This window comes from Nomascus leucogenys, chromosome 14 (assembly GCF_006542625.1).
Source record: "Nomascus leucogenys isolate Asia chromosome 14, Asia_NLE_v1, whole genome shotgun sequence".
NCBI lineage: Eukaryota > Metazoa > Chordata > Mammalia > Primates > Hylobatidae > Nomascus > Nomascus leucogenys.
Window position 1 is genome coordinate 7,845,621 of NC_044394.1, and position 21,269 is coordinate 7,866,889.

The window sequence follows — 21,269 nt, forward strand, 5'->3', positions numbered from 1 at the left end:
AGTTCGAGACCAGCCTGGCCAACATGGTGAAACCCCGTCTCTACTAAAAATACAAAAATTAGGTGGGAGTGGTGGCGGGTGCCTGTAATCCCAGCTACTCAAGAGGCTGAGGCAGGAGAATTGCTTGAACCCGGGAGGCAGAGGTTGCAGTGAGCCAAGATTGCGCCATTGTACTCCAGCCTGAGTGACAAGAGCGAAGTCTCTCCAAAAAAAAAAAAAAAAAAAAAAAAAAGCAACAGCTTTTGGGCAATGATCTATCATTACTATACCTCCCTTCCCTTCATTTTCAAAAAAAATTTTCATGCATTTAACAAACACTATTAAGATTACATTCCTTCTTCTCATGTTAAGTCTTTGAAATCTGGGGTATATTTTATACTTAAAAGCATGTCTTAATTTGAACTAGACACATTTCAAGTGCTCAGTAGCTACATGTGGCTAGTGGTTACTGCATTAAATGCATAGCACTAGTATGTCCCAAAATAACTGTTGAGGCTGGACACAATGGCTTACACCTATAATCCCAGCACTTTGGGAGGTTGAAGTCGGAGGATCGTTTCACGCTGCAGTGAGCTATGATCATGCCACTGCACTCCAGCCTGAGCCACAGAGCAAAACCCTGACTCAAAAAAAAAAAAAAAACCCCACAAAAAATAATCCCAAAAAACGAATGGCTGGGACCAACTAGGATTAACACTTGCCCTGCATTTACTTCTCTGGGTGCGGGTTGGGTAATGCAGAAGTGAATGATGGAATCTGAAGCAGCTTACCCATCAAAGGAAGAGCTGGTGCAGTCATATACCATCTCTCGGTTACCCTTCATTTGTAGATATGCATCACAATTGTCACAACCATCATATTCAAACTGGTCTATAGTCTGGAAGTGAAAGAAAAATAAAGGAAAAGGAGAGATAAGCATGAACAAGACCAAGAGAAAAAAGTAGCTTTCTCAATACTTCGACCTGCTCAATTTCTTGTTTCCCTATGTTGACTTTGTCTCCTAAGGTTCCCCACCTACTACTCTCGAAGCTCCGTTCCTAAGTCCCACCCTCCCACTCCTTCCTCCCTTGTTCCCAATTCCGTTTTATCTATTCCTTTCTCTAGTCTACTCAGGGTCAGGCACCCTTTCCGACTACTCACTCAGCAGCGGATCCCCACCCGCCTCTGACTCCCAGTGTCTTTCCGCTCCAACGTAAGTTCACCGAACGTCTAAGAGCTGAGGATTCAAAGGCATGTAAGACCGCCCGTGCCCTCAGCTGCAAGACCTGTCCGCGCTACTACGAGGTAAACGATGGCCTCCTTCGGCTTCCCACTCCCCCTGCCACCTCTGAGTTCTGAGCCTTACTTTTCTCTTTACTGTCCCACAGCCCCATTCCGCCCTCTTTCCCCGACCTTGGTCCCCCATGGGCCCTACAACCAGGTCCCCGACTGACACCTTGACCAGCGAACACAGCAAACAGGCCCGCAGATGCCGCAGGTCCTTCGGCACCGTCTCCAGGGCCATCTTCGCCGATGGGAAGAGCAACAGGGAGGTAGACGACCACAGCCTGTGCATCCGCAGGAAGTAAATAGCTGGTTACCCAGAATGCCCGCCACTTCTGGCGCTTAGACTTCCTCTTCCGGTGTGGGCGGGCGCCGGCTCCGCCCCTACCCCCGCCAGAGGAGATGGTTTCTCCCACCGGCAAGCGGGGAGGCGGGGCGGCCGGCCTCCACCTGGGCCGGGGCGCGTCCCACCCACCTGAGCCCGCCGAGGGCGCGGCGGAGGCTGTGTAGGGTAGTCAGCGGGCCCCCAAGGCGGGGCGGGGGGGCGGCTGCGCCTGCGCGGGAGTGTGTCGGGCTGAGCCGCAGCGCCGAGACGCGGGCCGTTTGATCTGGGCTGCTGGCCCTGGGATCCGGTCCTGTTCCCCGATGGTAACCCGAAGTTTGTTTTTTTTTTGTTTTGTCTTCCCGTTTTAGAAGCACTGGGGGCAGTGAATCCACTGTCTCCCTCTGGATTATCTCTGCAGAGACCCAGAACAAATCCAGGGACAGCCCCACCCCTCCTTCCTAACTGCGAGAGCGCTATAGGGTTTCCATTTGCTTCCCACAGGAATGCTGGCCTGGGAGCTACGGCGGAAAAAATGCGTATTTATCTTTTAAAACTCCGTCTGTTTGCTCGTTCCGGCTGATAATTTATACTTTGCGCAGTTCTTAGCACTTAGACACGGTTCCTTTACTAAAGAACATTTGTAGGCGATTAGGTGTCCTTTTTTTCCCTTTCATTTCACCGTCTAGGAAGCGAAACGCCTTGTTCTATAGGCACCAAACCACCACCCCTACCAAACCTCTCTCGGGGAAGCAGGAGGGGAACTTGTGCCTTGTGAGGAAGCGACAAAGGCCCCTTCTGGCCCTGGAGACTTCATGCCAATGGAGCACCAGCTCTCTGTCCTCGCAATAGCCCGAGTGCAGGCAGAACGCAGTCATTTGTGTTTATCTGAGAGGAGCTTTGGGATATAAATAGTTTCAGGCCCCGCTGCTCTATCATTCCAGCCCAGCCTCCTGACTGAGCTGCTTCCGGGCGGGCTTGCTTCTTGTTGCCGGTCCCATGCTGTGTTCAGACGGACTCTGTGACACGTTTGGATGTTTTCTATCACTGAATAAAACTTTCCACTTTGGAACATATTTTCTGCACTATTATCTCAGGTAAGTCCTGCAAGTAGGCCCATTTTATGGACCGAAAAAGCGAGGCACAGAGTATTTGCCCAAGGTCTAAGTCACTGAAGTATGATAATGTGTGAAGTGAACAGTATAATAACATGACTGAAGCACAGTAAGAATCCAGTCATGCTTTCTCCTTCCCTGATCTCACTAAGGCACACTTTTAGGGGCTTACAAACCAGTTCTTATTGCCAAGCCCTCTACCCTATCCTTTCATAAATCGGAGCCTAGCCTCTGATAACAGAAATAATTTATTTCTCTTGATGTAGAAAGAGATGAAGTTGTTACCCTGAGTGACAGTCACGACAGAACAAAACCACAAGACCAGACCACATTTGTGGATAAATATATTAGCAAATAAATATATTTCTTAACATAGTGCCTGATTCAAGCGTCTGTCTGGTTCAGATATAAATACCCATGTGGGTGCCTAGGTGCTAGTCTCCCCACTAACTGAGGGAAGAAGGTTCCCGGGTGGGGTCCTGTGCCCACTTTGCCACCACATTCACATTCCAAATGGGATAGTGCCTGCGGGGCTAACAGTGGTCAGGCTGCCCTGGGGTGAACGTCACCCTGATGAGGCCCCTCAGCTCTTGTCCACTCACTCAGGCCAGGCTTGTGCTCTAATCCACTCTCCTGTGGGTCCCTGGCCTGTATGGCTTATACTGGGGAGCTGGGCCTCTGGGCCGTCCAAACCCAAGGGTCACACTTTGCTTTTCCTTTGTTGTCTCCATTTTCCATCCTTGCTCTGAGACAAAACTTCTCCCAGAGAAGAACTCTTTGTTGTCCCCGCTCAGCTGTAATTCTGCCTTTTCTACCTTCATTCCATCCTTCCTCTGCCCAGATGAAGTCCAGCAGAAATTCCTCCTTTCTACCTGCTCTGGGACTCTGAGACAGGAAATCTTCAAGGAGGAGTTTTTCCCTCCCCACTATTCTTACTCTCAACCCCTAGAGGAACCAAGGCTGCTATACCCACCTCAGGGACAGAACTCCACACTATAGTGGGAAAGCTTCAGGGACCCCTCCTTTTAGTGCTCAGGGCTCACCTATGCTCCTGGTCCTTTTGGCAAAAAAGGAAAATGATAGAGCCAGGGTTGCCCCGATGTAGCAGCCTTACTGTGGAGGGGCCAAAGCTGGTGTGCAGAGCTCACCCGAGGAGGGAGGTGATAAGGTGTCATGCGTTCTGCTGAACCCACTGGCTGGTATGAACATGAGGCTTGGGGTGAGGGAGACCAAGTAGGCGTTGGGGAAGGAGCAGCACCTTTGTAACACCTGGCTACCCATAGCTAGCTTTCTGCCCTCAAAAACTCAGCCTTCAAGGGATCCAGCCCACACACACCACAGGCAGCAGCTGGTTGCCTGGCTGGACATGGATTTCCTGCACTACAGATGTGTTCTGCAGACAAGGTCTGGAGCTGGAGCAGGAAACGGCACCCTCCCACCCTCCACCATCACCAGTCCTCTTCCAGTGCTTCTAGGAAGTATGGCAAAAAGAATGGCGTTTGCCGTGGTCCTTTCCTTTCCCAGGAGCAGGACTCTGTGCCAGGCAGGGCCCAAACACATCTGGAGCACACTCTTGGTTGGAGCTAGGCCTGAACATCTCACACAGCCTGTTCACACAGCTCCTCGAGTTCCTCCTCTGAGCCTGTATTCAGAGAGAGGGGAGGAAAGAGGTCATTGAGGGTCAGGCCAGGCACCTGCTTCTCTCGCCTGCAGAAGAGTGTGGCTGGGAGAGGACCACAGGGAGGGAGGTGCAGAGACTGTCTGGAAAGGGTGGTTAGATTGAAAGCTAAGGGGGCCCCAGTAGGGACACAGGGGAGAGAAAAACAAATCTAAAGAAATATATATAGCAACCAGTGTGTTACCAATACTTACTATTCATTTATTCACCCAATAAATATTAAGCATTCGTTGTGAATTTGGTCTGCTACCATGTGCCAAATAGAAGACCAAAAAGAATAAGCAGGGACCTGGTGACCTTTCTGGAGAGAAAGTATGAAAACAAATGGCCATTACGCCAGTGGGACAGGACAGGAGTCAGGAGGGATGCATTAAGGAAGGAGAGAGACCGGGTCCAAGTGCAGCAATCAGGAAAGGCTTCCTGGAAGTGGGGATAAATGAGCTGATTCTGTAGGAATAGGTAATAATTAGATTTATGGGAATAGAGAAGGCAGGAGAATATTCTGGGCTACAGGAACTACAAGAATTGTTTACCCAGTTTGGCTAAAGCATGGGCCCAGGGAAGGGAGGGAAGAGAGTAGAAAATAAGGTTGAGAAAGAAGATGGGGGCTGGCTGGTGCAGGAACCTTTGAGGCCAAAGCAGATTGGATTTTTCCTCTCTGTGGACAAACAGAACATTTGAAGATTTCTGGACCGTTTACTGTAAGGCAGATGATGCTGGCAGCAATAGGGAGGGTAAGTGAGCAGTGGAACTGTGGCGCACTTTATGGGACATACTGGATGGGCAGTACTCAGCCTTCGAGGCCCTGTAAGAGGGAAGGGAAGAGCTAGGAGGCTCCTGCATGGATCTTTAGGGTATACCTAAGACACTGGCAGGGCCATCAGTACTGGACTTGAAAAGAACATGATAAAGCTAGCCAAGATACAGTTAACAGAATCTGGCACTGATTAGATGTGAGAGGCAAGAAAAAGAGAGGCACTGAAACTAGTTCTGAGTTTGAGAGAAAAGGGAGATAGTGGTGTGGTACTGGCAGCACTTCAAGTACACACACAATAGGGTCCGAATGGAATCACAAACACATAGCTAAAGCTTGCAGTACATAGCTCTCTCCCCATGGACCTGGGTGTCCTGACTGGCAAGTTCCATGTCCTCAGAGCCTAGCCTGGAACCTAGCACAAAGCAGGCATATAGTCAGAAGGAAAAAAAGGGAGGAAGGAGGAAGGAAATGAATAAATGAATGAATTGGATGAGGGCAGCTCCTAGGTCCCACATGAAGAATTCCTACACTGAAGAATATTTCAGGACCTTTGTGTCACCTCCTGGGTTGGAAGGGTTCTAGTGATGGCTGTAGACAAAGAACTGTGTCATCTACACCATGGGGGAAGATGGGGAAGAGTAGAAGGCGGAAGGTCCTGAATGGAAAAGAGAGATATGTGGACAAGTAAACACCATGTTAAAGTTGAGAATTTACATGATCACCACTTATGATATAGGGATGCACTGAATCCCCGAGAAATTAAGGTCAGTCTTATTAATAATGATGCGTCGAAGGGAAGTCCTCCTTGTTCTTTTACCACAGGGGAAGAGAAGAAAACCTAAGGCCCCACAGGGCTGCTGGGAACCACCTGTTGTTTCTCTCTCTCTCTCTCTCTCTCTCTCTCTCTTTTTTCTCATTACTTACATAGCTCTTCTTATATAGTCTCGTATTATGGTTATGTGTAATTATTTCTACTATAGCTCTCCCCAAGGAACACTTCTTGGCCTTCTTTGTATTTAGAACTAATACTGAGCTGTGAGCATTGGTAGAACTAAACCAGTTATTAAAATATAGAAACACTTATGTTTGAGCTGCTACCCTGGGACCATTCCAAGTGCGTCTTTTTTTTTTTTTTTTTTTTTTGAGACAGAGTCTCACTCTGTTACCCAGGGTGGAGTGCAGTGGCACCATCTTGGCTCACTGCAACTTCCGCCTCTCAGGTTCACGCGATTCTCCTGCCTCAGCCTCCTGAGTAGCTGGGATTATAGGTGCCCACCACCATGCCCGGCTAATTTTTGTACTTTTAGTAAAGATAGGGTTTCACCATGTTGGCCAGGTTGGTCTTGAACTCCTGGCCTCAAGGGATCCACCCACCTAGGCCTCCCAAAGTTCTGGGATTACAGGCATGAGCCATCACACCCGGCCTTCCAAGTGCCTTTCTGATGCCTCAGCCACACCAGCACCTCCCTGGGACCTCCCTGTGATCTGCCAACTAAAGGGGTAGCACCTGGCAGAGCTGGGGTGTTCCTGCACTCTAGCCAGCATGATATGCTGTCCCGATGGTTAAGTATTTTGGTTGTCACCTCTGCTGTATCCTTCTCAGCTTCCATCAACCCTTTGTTGGCTGACTTCACCTGTCCTGAAATATTCAGCTCTAGTCTCCTCTCCCTAGCACACCCACTTCCCTCTGAAAACTCACCAAGCTGGGCTGACAGCACCTGGCAGTGTGGATAAGGGCATGGCCTGCCCTCTGCGGTGTCAGAACTCCATTCAGAAGGCCCCTCCCCAGGTGGATGTGGTTCCGGGGGCTGGCGAGGAGTCAGACACAACCACACTGGCTGTGAATTTGAGTAACAGGGGCCTGGGGTTTCTGGTAGTAGCCTCCTGTCCAGGCCTGGAGGTCCAAAGATCAAGGGGTGTGCCTCTGGGGACCAAGGATATGCCACACTGGAGGTGTAATGGGGAAAAATCTGGCAAGCTGGGTGCACAGTTGCATCCTGGGGCCGAGAGCCAGGGCTGGGCTCGGAGGGACCCCCCCGCCTTTTCCTCTGTGGGTGTCGGGCAGAGAGGCTGGATTTTTGCAAGTTGAACAGACTGCTGGTACTGGGGCAGATGCTGGAGGCTTCAACTGGGCCAGGGGCTGGCTCAGGGAGGGCCCTGGGGCACTGTGGGTTAGAGAGCCGCCCCAAAGGGGCTGCTGAGTTGGATCTGGTGACTTGCTGATCAGGAGAAGGTGGCTCCGGCTGGGGCTGTGTCCGAGGAATAGGAGGCCTGGACTGGGGGACCCCAGTTTCTGGGCCAGGCTTCCTGCCATGCCACTGGAACCGCTTTTTGTAGTGGTGGTGCCGGTGGCGGTGGTAGTGGACATGGCTGGAAACCTGGGTTTCCCCTGTGGGCACCACCGAGTCCAAGGAACGAGGCCGAGAAGTCACGCTAGGCTGCATGTCCGCTCGCTGGGGATCCCCTTCAGGGCTGCAGTACACTAGGGGGTCAAAGTCACTGCTTAGGGAGCTGCAGAAGGTAGAACTGCTGCCATGGACCCCCTGTAGGCTGATGTCCGTGCAGTTGACCACGGAGTCACTGGAAGAGCCATGACAGGGCCCTGAGCTGGAGTCACTGGCTGGCCCATCTGCCAGGTACCCACTGCGTTCTGTGCAATAGCTTTCTCCAGATCCACTGCTGTCAGGGGGCCTGGCCCGGCGTAGGGGCACTGGGCAAGCAGCAGGGTGCTGTGAGGTGGATTGGAGGTGGCTCAGTCCCCAGCCTTGTGCATAGGGGTGCTGGGCTCCTGCCAGGCGCTGCTGCTCTCCTGGAGCCCGGGGATGTGCAGCTCTGGGGAAGCGGTGATGCCGAGGGCCCATGCCTGGCTCCTGGGATGGCAGGAAGGGACCAGGTCGTGGGGGCCGAGCCACTGCACTCTGGGAAGGGCCCAACAGGTAGGCAGCAGGGAGGTGGTAGTGGGCATGGCCGGGATGCTGGCGAATGAGGTGGAGTCTTCGACCTGGTTCTTGGTAAGATCGAGAGGGTCCCAGGGACTGGGAAAATGAATCTCCCTCTGGAAAAAAGACCCAAGAGCACAGATGTTTAACTCTACAAACCTACAGAGAATGCATTCAGAAAGACATGGCTGTAGCTAATCTATTTGACCCTGAGTAGCCTGTGAGCTCAGAGATTAGGGGACCAAGGACGTGCCCAACCTGCCTGTGCTCTGGGACTCCTTCGTTCCCTCCAGTCAGGCTGCCTACCCTGGGAGGGCCACTATGCATGTCAATCCCTAATCCTCCCATCAGCCATTTGGAGCTCTTTCACCCAGGGCCACTGCTAGCCCATAGGGCACCCGCGGGTACCTTAGAAAAAGGTTCTCTTTCCTCAAGATATTTATTTCACTTTCATCTTTTAGAAAATTATGTTAACATACTGATTGTTAGAATAGGATATTTTATTGCCAGAAAATTGGAATAATATACATACAAATCAGCCAGATTTAGAATCAACAAACTTGCCATGAAATACAAATAATTTTTACAATAATAAAGATGATCTACGGCCGGGCGCAGTGGCTCACGCCTGTAATCCCAGCACTTGGGAGGATGAGGCGGGTGGATCACAAGGTCAGGAGATGGAGATCATCCTGGCTAACACAATGAAACCGTGTCTCTACTAAAAATACAAACAACAACAACAACAACAAAAATTAGCCAGGCATGGTGGCAAGCGCCTGTAGTCCCAGCTACTCTGGAGGCTGAGGCAGGAGAATGGTGTGAACCCGGGAGGTGGAGCTTGCAGTGAGCCAAGATCGTGCCACTGCACTCCAGCCTGGGTGACAGAGCGAGACTCCGACTCAAAAAAAAAAATAAAATAAAATAATAATAATAATAATAATAAAGATATCTACATGCCAGGCACGGTGGCTCATGCCTGTAATCCCAGCACTTTGGAAGGCCGAGGTGGGCGGATCACCTGAGGTCAGCAATTTCAGACCAGCCTGGCCAACATGGAGAAACCCCATCTCTACTAAAAATACAAAATTAGCCGGGCATGGTGGTGCATGCCTGTAATCTCAGCTACTCGGGAGGCTGAGGCAGGAGAATCACTTGAACTTGGGAGGAGGAGGTTGCAGTGAACCGAGATCGCGCCATTGCACTCCAGCCTGGGCAATGAGAGGGAAACTCCGTCTCAAAAAATAAAAATTAAAATTAAAAAATAAACACATAAAGATATTTACATTCTGAATGGCCCTTCCCCTCGAGGGAGGCACTCTGGAGCAGTGTACAGCCCATATAACTATGGTGGCAGTTCTGCTTTCTCCCCAGCTTCAAGACTGCAACCCTTTCCCAAAGAGAAGCCACATTCTAGACCTGTCTGCCTACACAGAGGGGAGTCCTTGGCCCACCTCCTACCTATGATGTTGAACATGCAGAGGGGGCAAGTCCGATGCTGATGTAACCAGGGGTCCACACAGTTACGATGGAACTCATGGAGGCAGGAAATGACCCGTAGCTCCTGGAGAAAAAGAGGGGGTCCAAACCAAAGGGTTCTGTAGCCATAGGAATTGCCAGGAATCAGGACATCCCCAACTCCCTTAGGCCTCTCCTTGCTATTATCTACTTGTAAAAGACCTCACAGTAGAGTAGGAACGGTATGAGCTTTGGTATCACATAGACCTGGATTTTGCACCTAGCTGCATGACGTTGGGCAAGTTTCTTAACAGACAGTTTTCTGCTGTAAAATGAAGATAAAAAAATGAATCTAACCCCACCCTTCATCGCCATGGGTCTAAAATGAGATAATGCATCCAAAGCACCACTGCAGCCTGGCACGTGGTACACTCTCAACAAACAATAGTGCTCTTTCACTGGAAGGTCAGAAAAGTGACCAAACTTCAGGCTGGTCCCTGATCTCTGCCTCATGCAGGATACATGGGAAACAGATGTAGCCAGGGTACCCATACCAGCCCCTAGGCCTGCCCACCCCTCCCCCAGCTTCAGTCTCCCCAGTCTGGTCATGGAGGTGAACCACAGGACCTGCCTTACCTGCCCCTCAGAGAACTCCTCCAGACAGATGGCACACACAGGGGCTGAGCTGCAGCTGCTCCCTGAGTCTGGCCACTCACCCCGGGCCTGCCTGCTGCTGGCCTGGTACCTCCTGGTGGCCAGCTGGCTGATGGCCCAGGCTGTTCTCTGCTGAAGCGGATCCTGGGAAGAGGAATGGGGCTCAGACTGGGGCATGGGCTCCCCTTCCCTCCCTCTCTGGACCCCAGCTTGGACTCCGTTCCCAGTCACTCAGGTAGATCACATGGCCAGTTGAACATCCTTAGGAGTTCGTCTCCTTGGAGCTCATATATGGCTCTGCCAAGCATGCCAAGCCCTCCCAGTCCACCCACCTGCTTATACCATTAGCTTTTCTTCCTTTGATGACCCATGAGAGAAACTTTTTATCCAACTGCTGCTTGACATTTCAATTTGGATATCTAATAAGCATTTCAAACTTACATGCCTCATCTTATTAACCATGGGTTCATCTCCAACCACATACCTGTCTTCCCCGTCTTCCCCATTATAGCAAATGGCAATTCCATTCTCTTAATTGCTCAGGCCAAAAATCTTGGTGCCATCCTTGAGTCCTCTCATATCCCACAATCAATCCATTACTAAATCTGTTGGCTTTGCCTTCAAAATATACCCAGAACCTAACTATTGCTCACCATTTTAACTGCCACCTTCCTAATCCAAGCTACCATTACTGTCACCTGGATTCCTGCAATAGCCTCTTAGCTGGTTTCTCTGTTTCCAGCTTTGCCTCCCTGTAGTCTATTCTCATTACAACAGCAAGAATGATCATATTAAAACTTCAGTCAGATCGTGACGCCCCTTCTCTCACAACACTCCAGTGGCTCCTGTTTCACCCACAGTAAAAAACAAATGGCCTCAACAGTCCAATACAACGGGCCCCCACCAGCTACTCTGCCGTCTCACTCTGCTTCAGCCACAGCCTTCATGCTGTTCCTCAGATACACTAGACACATTTCTGCCTTAAGGCCTTTGCATTTACTGTTCTCTCTGCCTAGATCCCTTTCTCCTCAGATACCTGCACAGATCACTCCCTCTCCCATTTAGGGTCTTTGCTGCAATGCCATCTTCTCAATGTGGCCTTCCCTGGACTTGCAAAAATACAAAAATTAGTAGCTCCCAGCTGCTCGTGAGACTGAGGCAGGAGAATTGCTTGAACCCAGGAGGCAGAGATTGCAGTGGGCCGAGATCACGCCACTGCATTCCACCCTGGGTGACAGGGCAAGACCCTGTCTCAAAAAAAAAAAAAAAAAAAAAAAAAAATTAACCCTGTTCCCTTGCATTCCCTCCCTCCCCACTTTGCTATCAGCATTATCATTTTTTCTCCGTAGTACACATCACCATCTAAAACATTATAGATTTTACTTATTTAGTCTGTTTATTGTCTGTTTTTTCCCTCTAGAATAAAAGCTCTTTGAGGGTAGGGGTTTTTTGTCATCTTCTTCACTGTACTACCCTCAGCACCTGGAACAGTGCCCGACACATAATAGAGCTTGGTGTATTTGTTGAATGGATGAGTAATACGAGGAGAGGCTGCTGGGAGTCAACAGAGACAGATGCTGGGGTATTTTGATGTAAATAGTTTCATAGGTATAAAGGTGCCTTCCTCACGTACTCCTTCCTTCTCCCCAACACCCACCCACACGCACGCACACGTTCACAGCCGCCAAAGACCCCACACTGCTCACCGGCCTGCTGTGGCGGGGGCGGCACCGGATGCGCAGCACCGAAGCCAGGATGATCACAAAGATGGTGCCCACCACTGTCAGAAGGATCCACACATCATAATCTGGCTGGGGAGTGAGCAGAGAGGGAAAGGATCATACTTCCAGGGTGGGCTGGGTCAATTCAGGAGGAAACACAGGAGCCCGGGAGGCACATAGCTAGCTGGAGGTTCCCTTGAGTCCTCCATCTGAGGGGATGGAGAGGAATCTGCAAGTGGGATTAGGTGGGCCCTCCCTGCCCAAGGGCACTCAGAGAGGGTCTTCCAGATGTCACTAGGAGAAGTACTATCTCAAAACCCATATGCTTGGGGAAAAAAGAGAAAGGGACCCCTCTGCAAGGTGGGAGTTTCTTGCCAGCGAGCCGCTGGATGAGGTTCTTGGCCAGTAGAGAAGCCCCAATCAGGGGTCATGGATCACGGGACCAGGGTTTCATCCTGGCTCTGCTATTCCATGCCATGAAGCCACAGAGCTGTAAGGAACTTTAGAACTCATCTGTCCTGATCTGTTCATTCTGTAGGTGAGGCCCAAAGACGGGGGAAAGCTTGCCCAGAGGCACACAGCTGATGGATGAAGTTGGACTAGAGAGTTTCCAGGATCTCTCTCAGCTCCAGGAGTCTAAGGGCTTTTGGTGGGAGTTGCCACAGGACAAAGTAGGGGTAAGTGCAGGGCAAGGTCTGGAGGTCTAGTGTGCTTACCCAGGCCGGGGGCTCCTTCAGCTCGATCCTCACATGGGCCTTTTGGTTCTTGTACACAAACTCCATCAGCTTCTCAGCGTCATTACCCCAGATCAACACCACTGGCCAGGTCAGCCCCAGCGGCTGCTGCAGCTACGGGGGAAAGTGCCCACAGGGCTGCTGTGACTTCTCCCTGCCCTTCCCTCTCCCCTGAGAGCTTTATCTTCCTCCATCCAGCCCCCTCCTTGAACACGCAAATGTCCCTGGGTACCTGCTCAGCAGCAGCTCGATCCTCAGTGATGTCAAAGAGGACAGCACTGGCTCCTCGCTCACCCGCCATCCGAGCCTGCAGAGGCACACAGTAGAGGTTGGGCTAAGGTCAGGGAAGGACAGAGCCCACCCACGGGCTAGCCTCACCCCTCACACATCTATCCCTTCCTAGGATTATGCCCACAGCACACCTCTGCACACTCACATCTACCTATGCAAGGGGTCACTGGGTCTAAGATCTCCTCTTCTGCCTCCTGAGCTCACTCAGGTCCCCACTGCCTTCAAGGGATAATATCTAGCTTTTCCTTTTGTAATGCAACAAATCCTTAAGGGGGGTTTACAGGGTGCCAGGTGGTGGACCTGGCTCTAGGATGAAAGACAAATAAGACACAGCTCCTGCCCTCAGGGTACAATCAGCCTGCCTTCACTAAGAGGTATGAGCACGAAGAGCAGGAGTGACCTGCACCCCTTCGAAGGAGAAGAGAGAGAAAGAAGGGGACAGCAGAGAAGTACAGCTCTCCTTCAGAGGGAACTGGGCTTTCCAGGGCCCAGCCCTGCCTGCAGGGCATCTCCCCAGCTCAGGCAAAGGTCTAAGAGCCTGGGACGCTACTCTCACCCAAGGCCACCATCACAAAGCCCCAGTCTCAGCTCATCTCATGGGCTCCTTCTCCTTGCCACACTCTACTTTGCCAAGTCTTTCTCTGGCTCCAATTCAAGGACTTAGAGGAGTCCTTGTCCAGTGGTTTATCCTTTTGTCCTCTCCCTTAGGGTGGCATTAGAGACAAAAGTGGGGAGGGACTCAAGGGGCTAGTCCCATATGGTAAGTGTGCACACGTGCATGTTCACCAAGGGCTCCAAGAGCCAGCTTGAGGAAGCAGAATCTAGCCTACCAGGGAGAACAGATAGCAGTGCCAGAAAGAGAACAAAAAGCAGGAATCCAGGGGGTGTGTGTAGGGAGGGGAGTAAGGAAAGGGAGATAAGAGCTAAAGGTGGGGGGAGGGGGGAGGCACAACAGCAAACAACTAACAGGCACTGTGAGGAGCTGCTCCTGGCCTTGGCCTGGGGCCTCCCGGCCTAGCACAGCCACCCTCCAGCCTTCCTCCCTAGGGCAAAGGTTCATCTTCTAATGGCATCAGGCTGTGATTTTACATCCCTGGGCACCGCCCCCCCGCCCCCAAAGTCTCTGGGGTCTTCCCACAGGCATTGAAGGAGTTAACCCTCCTGCAAGTAGTGGTGGCAGCAAGAAGAGCCAGCACTGGGACTTACTCACAGGCTCAGCACTTTGATCTCTGCCTGTCCTCCCAGGGAGAGCCTGTCAGGGCAGGTCTCCTGCCAGGCAGGCTGGGAGCAGCTCCTTTCCTTGCTCCAGCTCCCTGCTCTCCACTCCCCAGACGGCGGCAGGGCCCAGGGGGCCACTCAGAGCCCACTGCCTGCAGGCAGAGGAGACACTCAAGTGTGGGGCCACATTTTGGTCAGGAAGGTCACTTTCCTTCCTCCCCCAGGAACTAGGCCAAGCCTAGGGCCCAGGCTTACCAGGCTAATTGACTGGAAATTCACAGGACCAGTCAATTCCAGAATGGAAGTGCTGAAGGAGTTGAGAGGTTCATGGCTTCCATCTTGCCTACTCACTTCCTCCCAGGAAGTCCACCCCATCTAAGCTACTCCAGGCAGGTAGAGACTTTCCAATCTTCAGAACCCTCCTAACAAGGGTATGGGAGAAGTACCAGGGGAAAAGGAATCCCTGGTAGGGAACCCTACTGGTGATCTCCTATTCCAGGGATTTGGTCAAGGGACAGGAGAGGTCACCCCAGTAGTCACAGAACTGGGACTCCCAGGCCTCAGTTTTCACATCCCTAGAACAAGACCCTGGACCCACCCTGGCCTGGAAGAGCATGAGGAAGGGCAAAGACTTTCTTCTTTGGAGATTTTGTTATTTCCCCTCCCCTCTCTCTTTGAAGAATTGGGGTAGGAACAGTGGAAGGCAATTACTGTGACATTCAAACACTCCAGCCCATTACGGCCCATAATTACAAAGTTGTAAAAGTGATCAAAGAGCCCAGAGCACTGGCCAACAGGGGAAAACAAACAGGACTTTCAGGCAGTGAGTCCCTGTGTCCAGAATTCTAGGAATAAAAAGCAAGATTTGGGGACAGATAGCAGTCCAATCTAGGGCTATCTATGCCTCCTGTCCACCTGCCCCCAAGAAAGTAAGTGGAGGCAAAAAGGAAAAAAGTACTTCTTTGAGGACTGGAATTTGGAAAGCAGAGAGAGGATAGGCAGGCCCTCAGGACAGGAAGACAGTTTTAGAAAGAATCCAGAGAGCTCTTTGGAAGCTTCAGAGTTGGCCAGCCCTAGGGGTAACAGGCAAGGCTGCCACAGCCTCTAGCAACAGGAGCCATTACAGAGAGAGCAATGAGAGTGAGTTGCAAGTCTGCCTCTTACTTGCAGGACTCACTGGTCAGCTGCTGCATTTCTCTGGGCCTTAGATTTTCTTCTCCAGACAAGAGTCCCTGTATATCTTCTGCTCATCAAAAATGAGGCACCTACCGTGCCCAGGGCACCAAGCCACGGAAGGCCAGGCCCTCCAAAACAGCTCATAATATAGTTGTGGAGACAAGGCACATACATAAAGCTATAACGCTGATAATATTCTAGAGCACAAAGGAATAGAAACAGAAGTTTCCAGACCTTTTTTCACTCCAGAAGGCTCTCCCCTCTACTATCCCCTCCACCAACACACATACACACAATCTGGCACAAATGTTCAATATACAAAGCAGATAAAAGTGAGGCTGCTTACTTTGAGGTAGGGGTGGGGACAGGAAGGACCTTTGGCCTCTCCCCTCCACCCACCGTGTGCCTCCCTGAAATCTAGACTTAGCAGAAGATGGTGTTGAAAGCATGCACAGACACCCTACCCGCTGGAGGCATGCCCCCAGGGAGGGATTTCTGCTCCTTCTGGGCTGGCTGGGCCTGGGCTGGTCAGGATAGATTCAGTAGCAAAGGTGGGATTCCTTTGGGCTTGAAAGTTAAGGGTGAAAGGAAGGAGAAGGAATATAACCTTTATTGAGATCCAGTGCCCAGATTGCCTAGGGTTGAACCCTGGCTCTGATACCAACTATTAGCTGTGAGACTTGGGACAAGTCACTTCACTACTCTGTGTCTGTTTTTTTTTTTTTTTTCTGTAAACTGGGATAATAACAGGACCTAGTCCATAGGGTTGTTATGAGGACTACATAAACGAATCCACACAAAGCATTTATAATAGTGCCTGGCACGTGGTGTTGCTTAAGCATTAGTTATTATTATATCAACTATTATAATAATTATTATTATTTTTGAGACGGAGTCTCACCCTGTTGCCCAGGCTGGAGTGCAGGGGTGCAGTCTCAGCTCACTGCAGTCTCCGCCTCCTGGGTTCAAGAGATTCTCCTGCCTCAGCCTCCTGAGTAGCTGGGATTACAGGCATGCGCCACAGGGCCCGGCTAAATTTTTTTTTTTTTTTTGAGAGGGAGTCTCGCTCTGTCACCAGGCTAGACTGCAGTAGCGTGTGGTGTGATCTCGGCTCACTGCAACTTCCGCCTCCTGGGTTCAAGCAATTCTCCTGTCTCAGCCTCCCGAGTAGCTGGGACTACAGGCGCGTACCACCACGCCCGGCTAATTTTTGTATTTTTAGTAGAGATGAGGTTTCACCATGTTAGCCAGACTGGTCTCAAACTCCTGACCTCGTGATCCACCCACCTTGGCCTCCGAAAGTGCTGGGATGACAGGCGTGAGTCACCACACCTGGCCCTTATATCAACTATTATTAATACTACGTGTTTCCCACATGTGATTTCATTTACTCCTCACAACTCTGTAAGATAGTCATCAGCCCCACTTTTGAGTTGGGAAACTGAGGCTCAGAGGAACTAAATAATTTGCCCAGGGTCACCAACTGAGAAGCGGTGGAGGCAGAATTTGCACCCAGGACCTCAGCCTTCAGACTGCCTGTTCTTCACTACCAGGCAGTGGCCTCCACGGTAAGAGGGACAGGGCTTGCACCCATCTGCTTTTCTCCAGATCTAGCTCCTTCTAGCAGGCAAAAGGCCAGTGCACTAGTTCAGGCATGAGGTGATAAGGCTCCGGCTCATCGCCAGGATGGCTGTGGAGCTGCTAATAAAGAAACAGAAACCAATCTGGGTGACTGGACAGAGGGTGGAGGGGGTAGTGGAGTGGTGACAAGAATGGAAGCCTCCAGAAGAATTATGGTGAGGGTTTCAGAAAAGAATAAGCGAGATAACAAATGGAAGGAAAAATATCCCCAACCTTGTTAACTACAAAAGCACGGAATGATGATGCCAATGATGATGATAGTAATGATAATTGCAATCATTTATCGAGTGGTTACCATGTACGTGGCATGGGGCTAAAGGCTTCCATCTGTACTGTCTCATTAAATCCTCCTAACTACTTACAAGTCCCATTATTATTCCCCTTTTACAGATGAGGAAATAGAGGCTTAGAGAGGTGAGCTAAAAAAGTCCAAGTCACACTGAGGGGCAGTGGAGGAGCCAGGCTCCAAGCCCAGGGCTATCTGACTTGAGAGCCCCAGCTCTGTCATTGGTGACAACACCATTGACACCAATAGGAAAAGCCAAACCAGAGCTGCAGGGGGTCAGTGGTTTCCAAACTCTCCCTCCCCTAAGACTCCATCTTTCCCTTAGACCTCTCATGAGTCACATTTTAAGAAAAACAGATGTTCGGCTGGGCCCAGTGGCTCATGCCTGTAATCCCAGCACTTTGGGAGGCCGAGGCAGGCAGAACTCTGGAGGTCAGGAGTTTGAGACCAGCCTGGCCAACACGGTGAAACCCCGTCTCTACTAAAAATACAAAAATTAGGCTGGGCACGGTGGCTCATGCCTGTAATCCCAGCACTTTGGGAGGCCAAGGCGGGTGGATCACGAGGTCAGGAGTTCAAGACCAGCCTGGTCAAGATGGTGAAACCCCGTCTCTGCTAAAAATACAAAAATTAGCCGGGCGTGGTGGTGGGCACCTGTAATCCCAGCTACTTGGGAGGCTGAGGTAGAGAATTGCTTGAACCCCGGAGGCAGAGGTTGCAATGAGCTGAGACCGCGATACTGCACTCCAGCCTGGGCGACAGAGCAAGACTCCATCTCAAAAAAAAAAAAAAAAAATTAGCTGGGCATGGTGGCGCACAACTGAAATCCCAGCTACTCAGGAGGCTGAGGCAGGAGAATCACTTGAACCTGGGAGGCGGAGGTTGCAGTGAGCCAAGATGGAGCCACTGCACTCCAGCCTGGGCAACAGAGCAAGATTCTGTCTCAAAAAAAAAAAAAAGAAAAACAGATGTTCTACCAAACTAACTACACTTATTACTTACAATTTATTTTCTTATGAGATAACTTGTATTAACATGCTGAACTAATAGAATTCCAACCAAAACAAAACCAAGTACTTGAGGTAAGCCTGTGGAACCTCTGAAATATTGGAGGTAGCTCAAAGACTCATAAGAGTCACAGGCAAAGGTCTAGAGGTCCTGTGAGGTTGCAGGCCAGGGTGCAGTAGGCAAAAGAGAAGGCCCACAGCTGTGGAAAGGGGGGCAGCCCCAGGCCAGCTCACATCAATAGCAGCAAAGCTTCTCGGAACCCTTCTTCCCCATCTCTCTCTCTCTCTCTCTCTCTCTCATACACACACACATACTCACTATGTAATGCAGTACAGGCACTGGGAACTTGTTTGCCAAATGAGTAAATGAATGACATTTGCCCATATTTTGTAAGGAAAGAGAAACGAAACATCCAGAAGTAGGGCAGGCAGCTGCAGCCTAACAACTCTGCCGCCATGAAGGCTCATAGCCTTGCAGAGATGCCACACTCCCCAGCTCCTCCAAGTGCATCCTGACCCCCTGCTTCCCACCACCTCTGGAGTCGCCTTCCTTGTCAGCATGGCCAGGCCAGGTGAATATCTTCACCCACATTCAGAATCCTGCCCACATCCCTGCCTGCCATGGGATGAGGTAAGAACCCAGGCTGTTTCCTTGCCCCCAGGAGAATGAGGATATCCACAAGGGATCTGGGCCTGAGACAGCAAGCTAGCACAAAGGCCGGGAGTGTCACTCTCCTCTCTCACCACCCTTGGGGGCATACCCGTGTGTGCCACACAAAATCTAACTACACTCCACACGTATGTTCAGTTTTCCAGCTAGAAGGGAGGCCACAGATAGATTAAGCCTAGTTTTGAGAAACAGACAGGGTTCGATTCAAAGCTCAGCTCCACCCCTTCCTAACTGTGTCATCCAGCAAGTTACTTGACTTTTCTGATCTTCACTTGTCTCATACGTCAAATGGAGAATAATAAATGCCTACCTTTCCCGATTGTCCTGAAAAGTGAATAAGATCATACACACAAAGAATCTGTCCCATGTCCACATGGCACATTGTAAGCACATAGAAAACAGTAACTGCTGGCCGGGCGCGGTGGCTCACGCTTGTAATCCCAGCACTTTGGGAGGCCGAGGCGGATCACGAGGTCAGGAGATCGAGACCACGGTGAAACCCCGGCTCTACTAAAAATACAAAAAAATTAGCCGGGCATAGTGGCGGGCACCTGTAGTCCCAGCTACTCGGAGAGGCTGAGGCAGGAGAATGGCATGAACCCGGGAGGCGGAGCTTGCAGTGAGCTGAGATTGCGCCACTGCACTCCAGCCTGGGCGACAGAGTGAGACTCCGTCTCAAAAAAAAAAAAAAAAAAAAAAAAAAAAAAAAAAAAAAAAAAAAAAGATAACAGTAACTGCTATTGTTAGTTAAACCAACAGTCACAGGCAAAGGTCTAAAGGTCCCGTGAGGTAGCAGGCCAGGGTGGAGCAGGCAAAAGAGAAGGCCCACAGCTGTGGAAAAGGGGCAGCCCCGGCCCAGCTCCCACCAACCATGGCCTGCAGCAATGTGCTTTGCAGCTTTCTTCTAAAGACGCTGAAAATCTGAGGTTGTTTTTTTTTTTTTTTTGAGACAAAGTGCCGCTCTGTCACCCAGGCTGGAGTGCAGTGGCGCGATCTCAGCTCACTGCAAGCTCCGCCTCCCAGGTTCACGCCATTCTCCTGCCTCAGCCTCCTGAGTAGCTGGGATTACAGGCATGCGCCACCACGCCCGGCTAATTTTTTGTATTTTTAGTAGAGACGGGGTTTCACCGTGTTAGCCAGGATGGTCTCAATCTCCTGACCTCGTGATCCACCCACCTTGGCCTCCCCAAGTGCTGGGATTACAGGCGTGAGCCACGGCGCCTAGTGAAAATCTGAGCTTTTATATAAACATTTTTAATTTTTAAATGTGGCAATTAATTTACACATTGAAAAGTCGCTGTGAGGGTTAAGCACAACGCGTCTGCAAGCCAAACCCAGCTCATGGGCCACCAGTTTGCAGCCTCAGGGGAAAAGTGTAAACTTTTTCAGGGTGGGGCAATGGTTTCTATTTCTGCTGTTCTTGCACAGTGCTCAGTGTATATTTCTAAAAGATGGAAATCCCTTCAATTGACCCCTTCTTTGCTCTGGTGCAGAGCAGGGGAAGGGACTCAGGAACTCCCAAGTGATGGGAAGGAGGTGGGATGGGGAGCATGCTGGGATGAAGGTCAAAAAGTCCTGCTAGTGCTAGTCGGAGGAGAAAGAAGAGAGGTGTGAATTTCCACTTCTCTCAGACCAGTCATGGGTTAGGGAAATCCAAGGGAATCAGGTACATCACTCTTAGGAAACATGGGGACAAGAGGGCACAGGGTCTTCTCACAGCCCAGAGCTGGGTGAAGTTCCGGGTATGTGTAGGGTGAAGTGTGAGTCTACCTTGCTGGCCAGTGACAGGCAGGGGCGGGGGGCCCGTCGAGGACTCTCCAGCTTGACGATGCTGATGAATCCAGGCTCCAGATTGTCGTCATCACTGGCATTGCACAGGTACAGGGGGTGGGACTGCAGAGAGAGACAGACTTGGGTTAGGGAGGCTTTAGGCAGCAGGAGTGAGCTGTGAGAGCCATATACCTCTCCATTATTCTAGGGAGGTACCAGGCAGGTCTCTTGGTGCCGTAAAAGAGTAGGCGTTATGATTAGATTGCCTCATAGTAAGCTAGTGACCACTGTTTGTTACTTCAGAGATGCTGGGGCCAAGGACACAGGTAGTGGAGGCAGATAGGAGGCAGAGGGTGTCCCAGAGGGGACCTAAATGAAGAGCTTGCTGCAAAGCAACTCTAACAACCTTCAACTCCAACAATCCTACTTCTCTAAACTGGCCAGATGCAGATGGCTCTTCTCCTGGCCCCAGCCTCTCTACCTCCTGATCCTTCTACCTGCTCCCCAAGCCCCAGGCTAAGAGAATATCCACGTGTGCCTGCATCGGTGCTTTCAGAATCCCCATGGGC

General features: G+C 50.8%; 2 protein-coding genes and 1 long non-coding RNA gene across 5 annotated transcripts in view; 1 reads left to right on the forward strand and 2 right to left on the reverse strand.

The window, feature by feature from the left end:
* Positions 1 to 1,578, reverse strand: part of SUPT4H1 (SPT4 homolog, DSIF elongation factor subunit) — a 6,279-nt gene extending 4,701 nt beyond the window's left edge. Inside the window, exons 1-2 of the mRNA XM_004090325.3 lie at positions 1,436 to 1,578; positions 771 to 877 (exon numbers count right to left, since the gene is read on the reverse strand). Coding sequence (XP_004090373.1) covers positions 771 to 877; positions 1,436 to 1,555 — 227 coding nt within the window. The 5' untranslated portion in view covers positions 1,556 to 1,578. The remainder of the gene's footprint in view (positions 1 to 770; positions 878 to 1,435) is intronic.
* LOC105739063 overlaps positions 1 to 3,083 on the forward strand; it is a 24,795-nt gene extending 21,712 nt beyond the window's left edge. For both annotated transcript variants that reach the window (XR_001114926.2, XR_004033434.1), the window contains exons 3-4: positions 1,105 to 1,284; positions 1,368 to 3,083. This is a non-coding gene — a long non-coding RNA (uncharacterized LOC105739063). The remainder of the gene's footprint in view (positions 1 to 1,104; positions 1,285 to 1,367) is intronic.
* Positions 3,032 to 20,915, reverse strand: RNF43 (ring finger protein 43). 2 transcript variants are annotated; one of them, XM_030828500.1, is made up of 8 exons: positions 20,701 to 20,915; positions 12,874 to 12,948; positions 12,624 to 12,755; positions 11,893 to 11,997; positions 10,169 to 10,330; positions 9,536 to 9,638; positions 6,835 to 8,190; positions 3,032 to 4,342 (listed from the first exon to the last, which is right to left on the reverse strand). In XM_030828500.1, exons 2-8 carry the CDS (start codon positions 12,940 to 12,942, stop codon positions 4,299 to 4,301), a joined length of 1,971 nt encoding a protein of 656 aa, XP_030684360.1. In that variant the 5' UTR covers positions 12,943 to 12,948; positions 20,701 to 20,915; the 3' UTR covers positions 3,032 to 4,298. The 2 variants fall into 2 exon arrangements, with proteins under 2 accessions (XP_030684360.1, XP_030684359.1); XM_030828499.1 differs by lacking the exon at positions 3,032 to 4,342 and having other exon boundaries at positions 6,533 to 8,190.
* Positions 20,916 to 21,269: the final 354 nt, after the last annotated feature.